Source organism: Cyanistes caeruleus, chromosome Z (genome assembly GCF_971803275.1).
Source record: "Cyanistes caeruleus chromosome Z, bCyaCae1.hap1.1, whole genome shotgun sequence".
Lineage (NCBI taxonomy): Eukaryota > Metazoa > Chordata > Aves > Passeriformes > Paridae > Cyanistes > Cyanistes caeruleus.
Genome location: NC_141732.1, coordinates 6,451,613 through 6,466,428, shown reverse-complemented (window position 1 = coordinate 6,466,428; position 14,816 = coordinate 6,451,613). Strand labels below are relative to the sequence as shown.

Sequence of the window (14,816 nt, the reverse complement as noted above, 5' to 3'; positions counted from 1 at the left end):
TCCTTGGATTCTTTTGGACCCCTAAGCCAGAAGAAATGGAAAGACGGGGGTGAAAAGAACTCAAGGGAGCATGCGCAAGAAGACAAAGTGAAAAGTTCAGCTGAAGGAAAATTGCTCACTTCAGCCCCAAAGACCCCCAGAAGACCAGCAGAGTGAGTATTAATTAATACTCAGTGAGGAGGGAAGAAGCCAGCCAGAAAAATGATTTTTCTGAGCGAAGATGCTAAGAGCTTCCCCTGTGCCTAGTAAAAAACCAATAGCTGTCTAGTTCTGCGAGCTGACAACCCATTAAACCATTTAGAAGCTGGCTCTGCCCCTGTGAATTCTACATTTTAAAAGACAGGCAAGCCCAAGAGGGCTCTCTCTTGTTTCCAGCCTTGAAAGTTAACTGGGCTCTGGCTGGGCCTGCCCCACTCCACTGCAGCCTGCGAGGCCGGGAGGGGCCGGGCCAGGACCCAACAGGAGCCAGGCGGGGGATGGGAGGTTGCAGGGGCCCCGCCAGAGCTAAGCCAATTCACAGCTACTAACATCTTACTAACACTAAGCCCTGGCCTCAGCCCTGGCCCTGTCTGCTCGTGCTGAGCCAGAGTCCGCTGGGCCCTGGGAGTAGCTGCTGGCCAAGCCAGGCCCGCTCCAGTGCGACCCCCCACAAGCGGCTGCCATCAGTGGGAAGGGGGAGCCATCAGTCTGCAGCTGAAATGAAAAACAGCAGGGGCCAAAGACCAGCCACACAGCCAGAACAGCCATGACCACTGTGGTCAGGTCCCTGAGATCTTAGCACAACCACAACATGGCCTCAGATCCATCACCATAACTATTTCAACCACTACCCAGCAAAAATCATCATATCCATCTGCAGGCCTGGGTGAGATATTAACTCTTTCACTGCAGAGAGAAGACCTAGAGACCATAATCCTCTCTCTAGAGAGAGAAAAATATAAAGACACATGTAAGATAACATAAAAGTTAATAAAAAAAAGATCAAGTTCCAAATCAAAGAACCATGAGGAGATGCCCTAATATGCCACTGCCATCTGCTTCAAGTATTTCCACCGAGGCCCCCTTCTAGAAATGTCCCTGCAGCACATCAGCATCAGCTCTAGGTATGGTTGCATCAGTGAGGCAACTCAAGCCTTACCCCAAGCAAACAATCTCCATTCTCAGGCAACATTTTGCTTTGGGTTATTGTTCCAGCTCTTTTGGCTGTGTAGATGGCCCTAATAACAGGAAACAAGCACCTCAGAACTGGTATTATTTTTCCAGCAATGGAGGAAAGAAACTCAAACCAAACAAAGTTTCTGAAATAGTGGTTTTGAGAGAAGAAGTGCACCCCCATTCTTCTCACTTCTTGCCTGCAACCTGGAGAGGATGGTTTAAAGGCACAGAGTCCCTGCTGCTTCTTGTGCCGTGCTGCTGAAACACTTAGTGACCATATTTGTTCATAAGCCAAGCCACTTTCTCCATATCAGCAAGCTGGAGCCTGGTGATGGGGAGAGCCTGCCAAAACCTCCAGTTTGTTTCCTGCCACTTTCTGGGATGGGCCCAACAGTATTTGAGTACTCAAATGCTCATTGACTTGAGTATCCAATGAGCAGAGGCTTAGCAAAGGGATGACACTTCTCTTTCTTCTAATTTCACCAGGAATATTTTCCATTTACATCATAAGGAAACCTGAAATTTTCAGACTGCAGGGTGACAAATCTGCAGGTGGCTCCTGTGTGCCCAAAAAGGCATTTTTATCTCAATACATTTGTGGAGGCATCTTAATGTATCTCTGTTGAATATAGCATGCCAAATATTTCTTTCCTTCCCTGAAGAGCACCTGGGGGATTTCCTTTCTTTTCTTCCAAATACCATTGTTTTCAACAACAGGACAAAAAGCTTGATGAGTTTTGTTTTATGGCAGCTGTGCTTAAGGGACAAACAAGCCTTGCAGAGATCCTCATGTAATAATCCTTGGAAACAGTAGAGTTAGAATAGCAAAATCCCTCTTCCAAGAAGCCTGTCAAGCTTGTGTGAATCCTCAGAGAAGAAAACATGTATTTGCATGTCTTTATTTCTCCACTAACTAGATCAGTCCATGAAATCAGCTGCCAAAGCAAGACCTGCTGGATGTTGGAAAAGCTGGAGCTGCTTTGGGGCTTGTGTTTTTTGATGATACAGGAAGTCATCTCTGTCTCTCTGCCTGGGAAAAAAGTACCACTGCAGAGTGGAGCTGAAACAATGGGCTCTGGGAGAGCAGTTGCAGATGGGAAAGGAGCAGGTGGAGCCTCTTGTTTCCTTTTTGCTCCAGGTTCAACTCCTGATAGCCAAAGGAGGGACCCCACAGCTGCGGCAGCCCAAACTCCTCTCAGCTTTGCTGCGTGACTTCCTGAGCTGCTGCCTGCAGACAGACGAGGCACAGTGCTGGTCTGCTGAGGAGCTCCTGCAGGTAAAATGCCAAGGGGCTGCAGGTGAAACAGTGTCTGAGGGATGGGCTCCTTCTCCACTGAATTCCAAGGCATCAGATGTGCCCCCCTCCTCCTCCCTTCCAATCTTGGTGCTGTTCAACTGAGAATGGTGAGGAATCCTAGACTGGGCAGGGCTGGCAGGGACCTGTAAAGCTCATGTGGTCCGAGTGCCCTGCAGGGAGCAGGGACATCCTTAAAGAGAACAGGATACTCAGACCTGAGCTGTTTCCAGGGGTGGGGCACCTACCAGCTCTTGGGCCAACCTATGCCACTGCTGCCCCATGCTACTTAGACCTCCTCTGACTCAATCACCCTTGCATTTAAAAAATACTCCCCTGCTTTGAAGCTCTTAGCTTGGAAAATCATGCTTTCTTCTTGTTTTCTTTTCCTTTCTGCAGCATCAATTCGTAACATCGGCCAAGCCTGGCTCCAGCCTGGTGCCACTCATCCTTTCTGTGAAGCAGTGAAAGGAGAGAACGATAATGTTTTAATCAAATTAGAACAGTTTTCTCCATGGCCAGCTTAGAGTAATATTGTAGAGTAGTAATGCAGAGTTGAATTTTAGAGTAGGATTATAAATCCATAAACTTTCTGAAGCCTCATCTCCTTTGGATGATTCCCCTCCTTCTGACCCTGTGAGAAAGCTCAACATTTCCTTCTGAATTGCCACTTTTTCCTTAGAGGTAGAAATTGACATTGATGTCTTCTTTGGTATGGTTTGTAAGTGGGGAAGGCTCTTCTTCAGTCATCCTCTCCAAAGATCAGACTATTCAAGAGGCATCCTGTTCACATACTGTCTTTCATCAATCTGCTGCTGCTCTCTGTAAACAATTTGGAATTTGAAAAACACTGGCTCGAGCAGTGGTTGCAGCATGTCCTGAGAGCGCTATTCTGACACCAGTGCAAGATGGAGGAGCTAATCCTCGGGGACTCCAGCCCCATGAGTTTGGCAAACTGATATTACTGAATTTTCACCTTTTGGACCATTACATTATGTGCATATGTCAGTGGATACTTGCTCAGCATTTGTGTGGGCTTCTGCCCATTCATCTGCCTCAGCTGCTGCAGCTTAACAACTTCGGAGAAGGACTCCAAATTTTGCTGTGATGGGCTGCCCCAAGAAGATCAAAACTGACAATGGTCCCGTGTATTGAGCGACTTCTACTGCTAATTTTTTACAACATTGGGGTATTCAACTTCTCCATGGAGTCCCATATAACTCGTCTGGCCAAGCAATTGTTGAATGCATTCATGACATTCATAAAAGTCACCTTAATATTTTGGAAAAACAGGGGAAAATAGGGGGTTCTCCCCATGAAATATTGGCAAAACCATTATTTGTTATAAATTGGTTGAGTGTAGGTGGACGACAAGACCATCCTCCTGCAATAGTACACGTGCAAACAAACCAACCTGATTTTACTTTTAAAAATATGCAAGTTAAATATTTTCCTCCTCTGACTGGGTTATGGGAGGGCCCAATGCAGTTATTAACTTGGGGAAAAGCTTATGCTTGTATTTCCACAGGGAAAGATTCAGCTACATGGATTCCTGCAAAATGGCTTAAACCATGCTTACAGAAGAATAATGACATCAGCTCTTTGTCTTGAAGCATGGAAGAGACATCAGCATGGAATGAACTTGGCATTGACACCATTGCTGAGTGCCCTGCACCCTGACAATAAGGATGCAGTTGGTTTTTTGCCAGATCTTACTGCATTTTATGTGGCTGTTTGAAAACAATTGTTGACAAGAGACAATTAGACTCTTGAATGTGTTTGTGGAGAAGAAGGGCTTGACTATTGACCCTGGCTATTGGTGTGTTGTTCTTGGTGTAAACAAGAGAGTTGGAGAGTCACTCGGGCACGTGAAAGAGAGGAGGTGTATAAGTGTCAGCCGTGTATCACATGGGTTATTACCTACTCTAGAGCACGATGGTTGAGTGACTTTGGTGGTCCATCATTAGATCAGTTGCCTGGAGGGAATGCTCCAAGGGGTGCAGTCAGAGTACTGCATGAACAACAACAGTTTCTAAACTCATTCAAACAGATTGAAGATTCTGGACAGAGAGTATTAGCAGACATTAGCTTTGAGCTTCTTAAACGCTTAGCATTATTATGTATTAGGCAAGGCAATAAGGTAGTGAACACCAAGTGTGGAATGGGTGTTGGAGTTGCCCAAAGTTGGCAAGTTTGTAGTCGTGAACGGGACATGGGAGAAAGACAATGGTGTAGTGCACGCCCCATGGCGATGTTACTGTTGATTTTGGGGGGTTTTTCATTGTATGGTGAGGGGTGTTTCTGGACAAAGCACAAAGAAATGTTTGGGTAACCTGGGCTAATGTGTCTGGTATGCAGGAGTTTTGTCTCAGTTTACAGCAGGCCAATGACCCTTTTTGAACTTGCTTAATTGGCATTCCCCTTCAGGAGAACAAAACAGATTTTTCTGGTTGATGGGACCCGAAAATTGTAAATTTAAGAAGCGGCAGAAGTGATGACTGTCTCAGTCCAAAGGGACAGTATACTCGGCCGTTTATGCACAATGCAGCCTGGCAGAAAAGATTAATTGCAAATTTGAACTGATCATATCCTATTCCATTTCAAGAACTGGATTTGTTAGCCAGTGTTTTCCCAACCTTGGATGTCAATGTTACTGTTCTGCCTAGTTTCAACAGTATGGCCCCACCGTGGCAAGCAGTTAATGGTACAGGAGTAGTTTGGTTTGGAGATCCTTGGATTAGTTGGTTACAAGAGCAAGGAGGAAAAACGTTGTTTGAAGGTTATCCAAATGTTACAGGACAATCTCCATGGAACAGATTAAAAACAGGGGGTCTGACAGGAAACACTTCAGGAGAGTGGGAACTCCTGCCAGGATTCCTTTTGATCTGTGGGAATCGAGCATGGCCTGCTGACGAGTTTGGCGGGAGAAAATGCAGCACTCAATATGAATGATCAGCAAATCTCATTTATTGGTAACTCTAAAACCACTTATATAGCATCAATAATTAGGCTCATACATAGTGCAAAAGCAGGCTCATTATTGGATATTTCATTTAAGGTCAACTCCACCTAAATCTACATTCCTGTAGATAGCTCATCTATGCTGAATTCACATTCTTCTGATCACAGCATCCTGTTCTCAGGTAACAGTTATCACTAAGGCCTTCCTGACTTTTGCAACATTTCACACCAACTGTACTCCATTGTCTAACTCTTTCCCAGCTAACTGCTGCATGGGAATATGACCTTTGCTCGCTAGCCATTCCTCTACAATTCCCCCGTTTTCTTTTTGCACTAACAAAACTGTAGAAGTAGCCTTTTTTACCATGTTTTGGAAGCATTGCAGTATGCAAGGAATAAACAGTAACACAATGATCAATATAACAACAATTGCCATTTGTGCCAAATTTTTTAACCATCCTGTAAGACCTAGGGATTGAAACCATTCCTCTAATGGATTTGTTTGCATGGTTAATTTTTTCATATTGCTCTGTAGTTGTTGAAGACGAGCATGAATAGACACTGAATGATCAGAAAGGTTCATGCAACACATCCCATCAAAGTCTTCACAGCCCTGTGCTAATAGCAAAAAATCAATAGCAGCTCTATTCTGCAATACAGCATGCCTAACACTGTTCATATCCAAAAGCAAATCAGACAAAACCTTTGATGTAATGTTAAACTGTTTTCCTGTCCAACATGCCAGTTGTCATAACTGTGTTAAGGCTTGAGCACTAGATACTCCAGGTGTAAAATTAGATGACACAATCACTGTAGGACATTCCCAAAGTTCAACCTGATCTTTGCATTTTGGTCCCCATTGAAACACACTTCTCTTTTTTCGTAACCTGGTTCTACTGGCTCCTAATAGTTGCTGTATAGTGGGTGCAAACAATGTCAATTTCCCAAAATAACAAGGCCCTCCATAAATGTTTGCTGGCAGTCCTTACCATGCATGATCTCCACAAATTAGAAAAATACTAGGTGGTAATTGTAAAGGTGTACTGCTAGAATTTACTTTGGGAGACTAATTGCCACAGTATGTATCATTATTTTGCAAATATAGCAAATTCTGTGGAGAAACATTTGTACCATTTGGCCCATGAGACTTCTTTGCATGATTGCTCCTAGCCCTATTGACAAAATTTAAACAGTAATTGCTAGGGGCTGAACCTAACAGTCTTAACTCTTGTGGTTCTGACCCAGTAACATTTAAACCTGTAGCAATGTTCCAATTTTGAGCACCAATGGGATTTGCCTGAATTAAACCTTTGTCACAGATATTGATCCTGAATTTACCTGAGGGAATTTCACATAATGTTTTGTTTGCTTCCTTGGGTGTTTTCCAATTCTTTGTCCAGTTTTTAAACATTGTGGCATTGAGTGAATCATCTAAAGGTGCGCCCACTAAACAAGTTCGAAAAGGATCTGAAGGGGTAGCCATTGAAAGGCAAAAATTATCCTGTCCAGTTTGATTAGCCCATGTTACCCACATATTTTGACTCTCATCCATGTCAATCAAAAACCCTTCATTTCCCTTTATCATGGTAAACCACAACAACAACCTGATCAGAGATAGTCCTTTAAGGACTTTAAAAAGATTGTGGCAGTTCCGCCAGCATTTTGGCTGGATCCCATGTGAGATCTTGCTTCCCTTTTCTTTTACCCCTCTGCCTCTCCCATCGATTCGGTTGCTTCGAACCACAGGGTGTTCCATCTTCTCAGCAGCAGGGATAACTTTCAGGGAAAGACCCTTTCTCTCGAGACTGCCGTTTTAAGAATTGCTCCCAATTTTTATTTTTTACCCCTGGGATATCACACCTGACTTGTGTAAGTGTCTTACGACAACATATTGTGGTTATTTCAATAATAAAGAGTAAAGGGGTGTTAGGATGATAACAATAATTTTCTGGACTTACCCCAAAAGCAAAAATCTCCCACCATCTATCAGATCCTTTTTCAAATTGTCCTGTTTGCACACCTTCCTGTAATGCAATCTCTGTTAAATTTCTTTCAAAGTTTTAACACTCTGTACAAATCCCTCTTGGAGATCTACCCCACTTAGAATGTATCCACCACTTTTCCTTACAGACCTTACAAATGTAACATACAAAAGGATAACATTCACAATTTGTTACTGTACACAAGATTTTCATGTGAGAGTTCATCAGATCCCGTCTCTATGTTGATGGTAGAGAGCGAGAAGTATCTGCTAAATTTTCTGGATCAGCTGAAGGTAAATCACTGGGATCAGCAGCACTGGGATCAGCAGGTTTAGTCCATCGGCTTGGCACCCAGACAGGCCCTGTGGGGGTAGACACACAAAGATAACCACGTCTCCAGTATAGTACCTTGCTAGGACCTCCCCACAGACCTATTTTTGGATCTTTATAGCGAACCCATATTGGACTTTGAGTTTTTTTGCTTCAGGTGCACTATGACGTATTGCTGCAGGCAAATCGCTGTTTCCAAAGATACACAGAAAATTTAAAACAAATAAGCAACGCAATAATCTTTCTTGTGGATCTTTGATCTCTCTAAATTTGTTCAGATATTGCTTCAAAGTACCATTAGCTCATTCTACTATTGCCTGACTTGTGGGGGAATGAGGAATCCCTGTTATGTGTTTGATTCCCCATGATTGCATCACCTGCTTAATTCTACTACTGCAATAAGCAGGCCCATTGTCTGTTTTGATAGAACGTGGAACTCCCATGACTGCAAAACAACTTACTAAATGTCGCTCAACATTCCATGCTTTCTCACCAGATTGAGCTGTAGCCCAGATGTAATGACTGTAAGTATCAATGGTGATATGTACATACTTAACTCTCCCAAACTCTGCAACATGAGTAACATCCATTTGCCACAACTCATTAGCCTGTAATCCTCTAGGGTTTACCCCAAGACCCAATCCACTGCCTTGATTGTGAAAACTACAAATAGGACAAGCTTTGACAATAGCCCGAGCCTCCTCTAAAGGTATCTGAAACTTCCGATGGAGACCTTTTGCATTTTGATGAAGGATGGCATGAGCTTCTCTAGCTAATGTCTGTGGTGGGACAGGATTATTTTGTGTCAATGAAACCAGTCGATCTGCCCTAGCATTTCCTTCTCCTAAACCCACATCCCATTTGTGGCTATGAATATGGATAATAGCAAAGGAAGCAGTCCTCAACTTTACTGCTCTTTGAAGTTGCAAAAACAGTTCATATAAGCGAGGGTTTTTTACTTCCTTGATGTCTGCATTTTCAATACGTTCACTCACTCCTGCAACATATAAAGAATCAGTTACCACATTAACAGGACCCTTAAACTGCACCAAAACCCAAACAACAGCAACTAATTCAGGAGTTTGTAATGTGTCCTCCTTTTGAGCTGGAATAATGTGATGATTCCATTGTCCTTCTGAATTTTGCCATGTAGCAGCAGCTGTACGAGATTTCTTTCCAGCATCAGTGAACAGAGTTGATGCCTCTGGTAATGGCACAAATGATCGTTTGGGCTTTTCAATCCAATTCTGCTGACCTATCCATCGTAGTGGTATTCGAGGCACTTCCTCAGTACTGACTACACTGCTGTTGTCAAGCAATGGTTCTTGCAATGTGGAGCTGTGAATTAAACACCAGTCTAAAGTGTCCTTTTTTATTGGTATCTGAATTACAGCTGGATCTGCACCCATAATCTGCCACAATTGCTTCCGCCCGTGTTTTATCAAATTTGCCAAAATTTCAGTTTTTTGAATTAAGGTATGTCTCTGTTGAAGTGTTGGCAATAACCACTCTAATACCCATATTTCCCCTGTTTTCTTTTGTTGTTGCGTTAAGGCACCAATGAGATGTTGAGGTCCAAACCATACAGTAAGGTTAATGTCCAAGTCTGGATCTCGCCTATGAACAACACCTGTCTGGATACAGTCCATTATTTTATTGAGAGTTTCTTGTTGTTCACTGGTGACCTGTATAGGTGCTGTAGGATCAGTACCTTTTAACAAAGGTCGTAAGGGTTGTAAAAGTTCATTAGGAATACCTACAACAGGTTTAAGCCATTGCAAATCTCCTAGCAATCGGTGAGCATCATGAACAGTATGAAGTGACATGTTCAATGACAGTTTCTGAGGGGCAACATACTGCTCAGTTAAAGTCCACCCGAGATATTTCCATGGGGATGACTGCTGTATTTTCTCAGGTGCAACAATCAGTCCATTCTGAAGTAGTTGTGTTTGAATGTCCTGAACTTGTTTATCTGCAAAAGGTTGTAACTGAGCAAAAAGAATATCATCCATATAGTGATAAATAATAGTTGTAGGCCATCGAGCACGTAGTGGCTACAAAGCATTGTCAACGTAAAGCTGACACAAGGTAGGAGAATTACGCATACCCTGTGGTAAAACGGTCCATTCAAATCTCTTGTCTGGTTCTGCTCGATTTAATGATGGCAAAGTAAAAGCAAATCTGCAAGTATCCTGTTCATGCAATGAGATAGTGAGAAAACAGTCCTTTAAATCAATTATTAACAAGGGCCAATTTTTTGGTAACATTGCAGGATTGGGCAAACCAGGTTGTAGTGCCCCCATTGGCTCCATTTGTTCATTTACTGCACGTAAGCCGTGAAGCAATCGATATTTCCCAGATTTCTTTTTTATAACAAAAATAGGAGTATTCCAAGGACTTGTTGACAGTTTTAAATATCCTTGTTGATATTGTTCCAGCACTAATTGATGAGCTAGTTGCAGACTTTTCCTTTTTAAAGGCCACTGTTCAACCCATACTGGTTCCTGAATTATCCATTTAAGTGGGAGTGGGAAAGTCCAAACAATGGCCTCTGTTCTAAAGGGTGTTCATTGGTCAAAATAACACCAAGTTGTGACAGAATATCTCGTCCAATTAGACATTGAACTTTGTCTGGTAATGGAACAATTGACAAAACAGAATTGATGACCTTCCCATCTAATTGAATCTGGATTTGTGGAGACCTTTTTGCCAGAGTTAAGCCTCCCACCCCTGTAACAGGAACCATACTAGGCAACAAAGGCCATTCCTGGGGCCAATATTGTGGAGCAACAATACTTGAGTCCGCCCCACTATCCAATAGTCCTTCTAAGTGGTGGGATTCTCTGTTATAATTGAGAACAACTGTTCGCTTGGCTCGAGTGTTTAAGTCCAGAGTAAGCAATGTAATTCCTCCTGTAGAACCAAATCCACCCGTACCCCGTGATTGATTTTTCAGTGGTGTCAACTGATGGGTACATTGTGGCAGCGGCACTAATTGTGCAATTCGCTGTCCTTTATCAATTCTAGTTGGTGGTGCCAGTGTATATGCCATGATATATATTTCACCAAAATAGTCCACATCAATTACTCCAGGTAAAATAAATAGTCCCATAAGACTAGCAGATGAACACCCGAACACTATTGCACCCATAGCTTTTCCATTTATTATCAGTGGTCCAATAATTCCCATGGGAATCTTGTAGGGCTGTGATGTCAATAAATCCACAGTCACTGAGGCTGCCAGGTCCAGACCGAGGCTCCCCGCTGTGGCAGGCTGGAGGGAAGTTGCACTGATGTTCCAGCAGCCTCTATTTGTGTCCTGGCGCGGTGGCTTCTCACGCTGGCTTTCCCATTTCCCGATCGCCAGTGGCAAACATTATCAGCGTGGGTATTGGACCGACACTGATTGCACCAAACAGACAATACAGTACATTCCTTTTGAATATGTCCAAGGTTGCCACAGCAAAAACATTTGAATCGAGAGGCTGGAATCGTGCCATTGTTAGTTGTAGCCACTTGTAGGGGTGCAAGAGCTGCTAAAACCTGACTCTGAGTAGATGCAGAGCCTGCTTTTCTAAAGCTTCTAAAACCTGACTCTGAGTAGATGCAGCCTGCTTTTCTAACCCTTGCCCGAGTTCTTTAATTGCTTGGACTAACATTGCCTGTGAACCCACTGGTATATTAGACATTCTCTCTAATGCCTCCTCAATAGTCCAATTAGCACTTAGGGAATTTAAAATTGACTTAGTTGCTGGATTACCATTTTGTAAGGCACATTGTTTTAATAATGCTCCCCTCATATATTCAGGAACACCTGCCCGTTCTATAGCTGTAGCCGCTTTATCAATAAATGCTCCAAATGACTCATCTCGCCCCTGTTTAATACCCATATAAGATGGAATTCCTCCTGGCTCCTTAATCTGATCAAACGCAACTCGTGCCAATCGCATTCCTTCTTTCAATTTATCTGGTCCCAAAACAGCTTGTGCCTCCACTTGACTATATGCTCCTAATCCCAGAAGTTCTTCCAAAGTTAATCCATGCAGTGGATCACCTGCCTGCCTTTGCACATTTACACTTTCTTGACAATAAGCTTGCCAGTGCGCATTAAACAACAACTGCTGATGCTTAGTAAGAATCAACTTCATAATGCTCCTACAATCTGCAGGCAACAAAATCTGTGTACCCCACAAATAATCAATCATCTGTCTAACCGGTTCACTGGTCACTCCAAACTGACTGACTGCAGATCGCAACTGTGATAACCACTTCCAATCTAAAGCTGTAATTTGAGCTTGTATTCCTCCCACTTGCATCGGTGCAAAGGTTACGGGACATACTACTTCCAATACAGCATCTGTCATTTCCTGATCTCCTTCTTGCAAAACATTCCATGCCAATGTAGCCCATGTCTCCCTTCTTTCCCATGCAACAGTCTCACCTAACTCACGTCCTACCCCAGGGACAGATTTATTTCCCATAGGAGAGGATGGTAACGGTGCCGAAGGCTCCGTTCCAGAATCAAGGTTAGTAGGTGAAGGAATTTGAGATGACACAAAAGAATTAGCAGCTGGAGCAGGAGTCAGTGACTGCGTGGTGGGGGTTAAGATTACTGTGTTCGTGGTGGGTGGCAATGGACATTCATTAATTCCCTCTAATAATTTATTTTTTGACATAGCTGCAGATGCCTTTGTGGCAGCTGCCTGTTCAGCCTGATACTGCAAAAGAACATTATGAACTGTCCGCCACAGCTTTCCCAATTTTTTAGCAGTTTTATCACCATCTAAAGTAGCTTCCCACAATTTTTCTCCAAACTTTTGCCACTCACTTAATTCATGGACTGTATGGGGATTCTGAAAACAACCCTGAGCATATCCATAAGCAAGAAGTTCAGGAAGCTCCTTGTGCAAATCAAAGTTTTTAACCTGTTGCTTTTCTAAAAAGCAGGTAAATAAATCATATGCTACTTGCCTTTCCATCTTACCATCAGCACTGTTGCAGCCCTACAAGGTTTCGGCAGCACGTTACGGCAGGACTCTCCTCTAAGGTCGCCTGGGCGCGGCAACCCTACTGTGTGATCAGAACCCTCCTCCGAGGTTGCCTGGAATGCAGCACAGCTGTTGCTTTTTGCCGTCCTTGCTACGGAGGACCCGTCCCCTGTCACCACTCACTTGGCCGACTCCGACTCCTTTTTAAAGTCCCAAAGATTCCAAAGGTTCCAAGGGTCTCTAAGGTCCCAAAGGTTCCAAGGGTCGCTCAGGTCCCTGTTGTTCGGGCGCCATTTGAAGAGTTTGGCGGGAGAAAATGCAGCACTCAATACGAATGATCAGCAAATCTCATTTACTGGTAACTCTAAAACCACTTATATAGCATCAATAATTAGGCTCATACATAGTGCAAAAGCAAGCTCATTATTGGATATTTCATTTAAGGTCAACTCCACCTAATTCTACATTCCTGTGATCGCTCAGCTATGCTGAATTCACATTCTTCTGATCACAGCATCCTGTTCTCAGTTAACAGTTATCACCAAGGCCTTCCTGACTTTTGCAACATCTCACACCAACTGTACTCCATTGTCTAACTCTTTCCCAGCTAACTGCTGCATGGGAATATGACCTTTGCTCTCTAGCCATTCCTCTACAGCCTGGTATTCCAAGATGACCTGTTGGTGGACCATGCTCTCTTGGTCCACTAAAATTATTTGCCCCCCACATGAGGAATTTATTGAATGCCAGTCAAAGTCATCATCAAAGATCACATCGATCCATTTGAATTTTGATGAGACTTGTAATGCCAATGTGCAATTACCATCATTGGTGACTGTCATTGCAACATCTTTCCATTTACCAGAGGGAATGGCTGCCAGGAATGTGAAAAATAAAGCTCATCTTGCCTGTTGGGGAGACAAACAGTTGCATTTGACTAAGAAAGTGTTGAGTGAGTTGCTGACTGATGTTGATAGTATTAGGCATGCCACCCATGCAAAATCTTGCAGCTATAGATTTTTTGTTATTAGCACATGGACACAGGTGTGAAGATTTTGAAGGAATGTGTTGTTTTAAGCTTATCTGAGCACTCCCAAAATATTGATAAACAAATGGCAGGACTACATGAAAACATGAAGCATATCAGAGAATGACATGATCCTTTTTCTTGCTAGTTTGGGTTTAAGGGGTTGGTGGCAGACCTTGGTCAAGAGGGCAATAATGTTACTGATTGTATTTCTAAGCTTTCTGCTGCTTCTGCCTTGTTTCTTACAATGCATTCAACAAATGTTGCACCATTTAATTCCTCCAATTTTAAAGAAAAGAAGGGGAGATGTAGGACCCTGAGCTGCATTAGAACAAATTTCACCATAAAGAGAAAGAGTTAAGAACGTGGGCAAGGTTATCAGACAGGGAAGAAACAGTTGTGGTCAGCAAAAGAACACAAAGGAAGAGCCAAAGGAGATGAGAGATAGAGAAGTTGAACACACAAGTTGTGGTCCCATATACACAAATGTAATTATCCAATACAAATGCTTACAAGGATGTGTGCAGCCAGTTCTACAGGAGATACTTGTATGAATAGATCTATATACAGTATAAAAGTAACCAAGCTTAGAGAATAAACAAATGATCTGATCCTCATATTGGTGCTGTGTTATTCCTGTCCCTGCAGGAAGAAATGAAGACCCTGGCACTGAACCTATGACAATGACTAGCAGAGAGCCTCAGGATACCCCTACTCTCATGTCAATAAATTCTGAGTTGTGATTTAAATCTGTCAGAAAATGAAAATGGTAAAAATGAAACATTTTCCAGCTATTTCCCTCTAGTTTACCTTTTTTGAAGGCCAAAGCTCTGTACTGCAGGTGCCCCGAGTGTGTGCAGAGCAATGCAGCTCCCAAAAAACTCCTTGTTTTTCCCAGAAGTCATTATCACTTGTTCCCAGGTGTGTCCAGATCTGGCAGGAGAAAGAGCCCACAGCACAGTGGGCACCGTGCCCTGCCCAGCCAGAGCTCTCTGGCACTGAGCAGCAGCAGCAGCAGCAGCAGCAGCAGCAGCAGCAGCAGCAGCAGCAGCAGCAGCGCCAGCACTTTTCAACCTGCT

The 14,816-nt window shown here is 43.2% G+C and overlaps 1 protein-coding gene across 1 annotated transcript; it reads right to left on the bottom strand.

Moving 5' to 3' along the window:
• Positions 1-10,859: 10,859 nt before the first annotated feature.
• LOC147648039 (uncharacterized) lies at positions 10,860-12,733 on the bottom strand. The gene has a single exon (XM_086867798.1). The coding sequence runs from the start codon at positions 12,699-12,701 to the stop codon at positions 11,259-11,261; it is 1,443 nt and encodes a 480-aa protein (XP_086723924.1). The 5' UTR covers positions 12,702-12,733; the 3' UTR covers positions 10,860-11,258.
• Between the last annotated feature and the right edge of the window lie 2,083 nt (positions 12,734-14,816).

Bases quoted from the DNA above. Each gene is read 5' to 3' on its own strand.
- LOC147648039 (XM_086867798.1), bottom strand. From the start codon at position 12,701: ATGGAAAGGCAAGTAGCATATGATTTATTTACCTGCTTTTTAGAAAAG.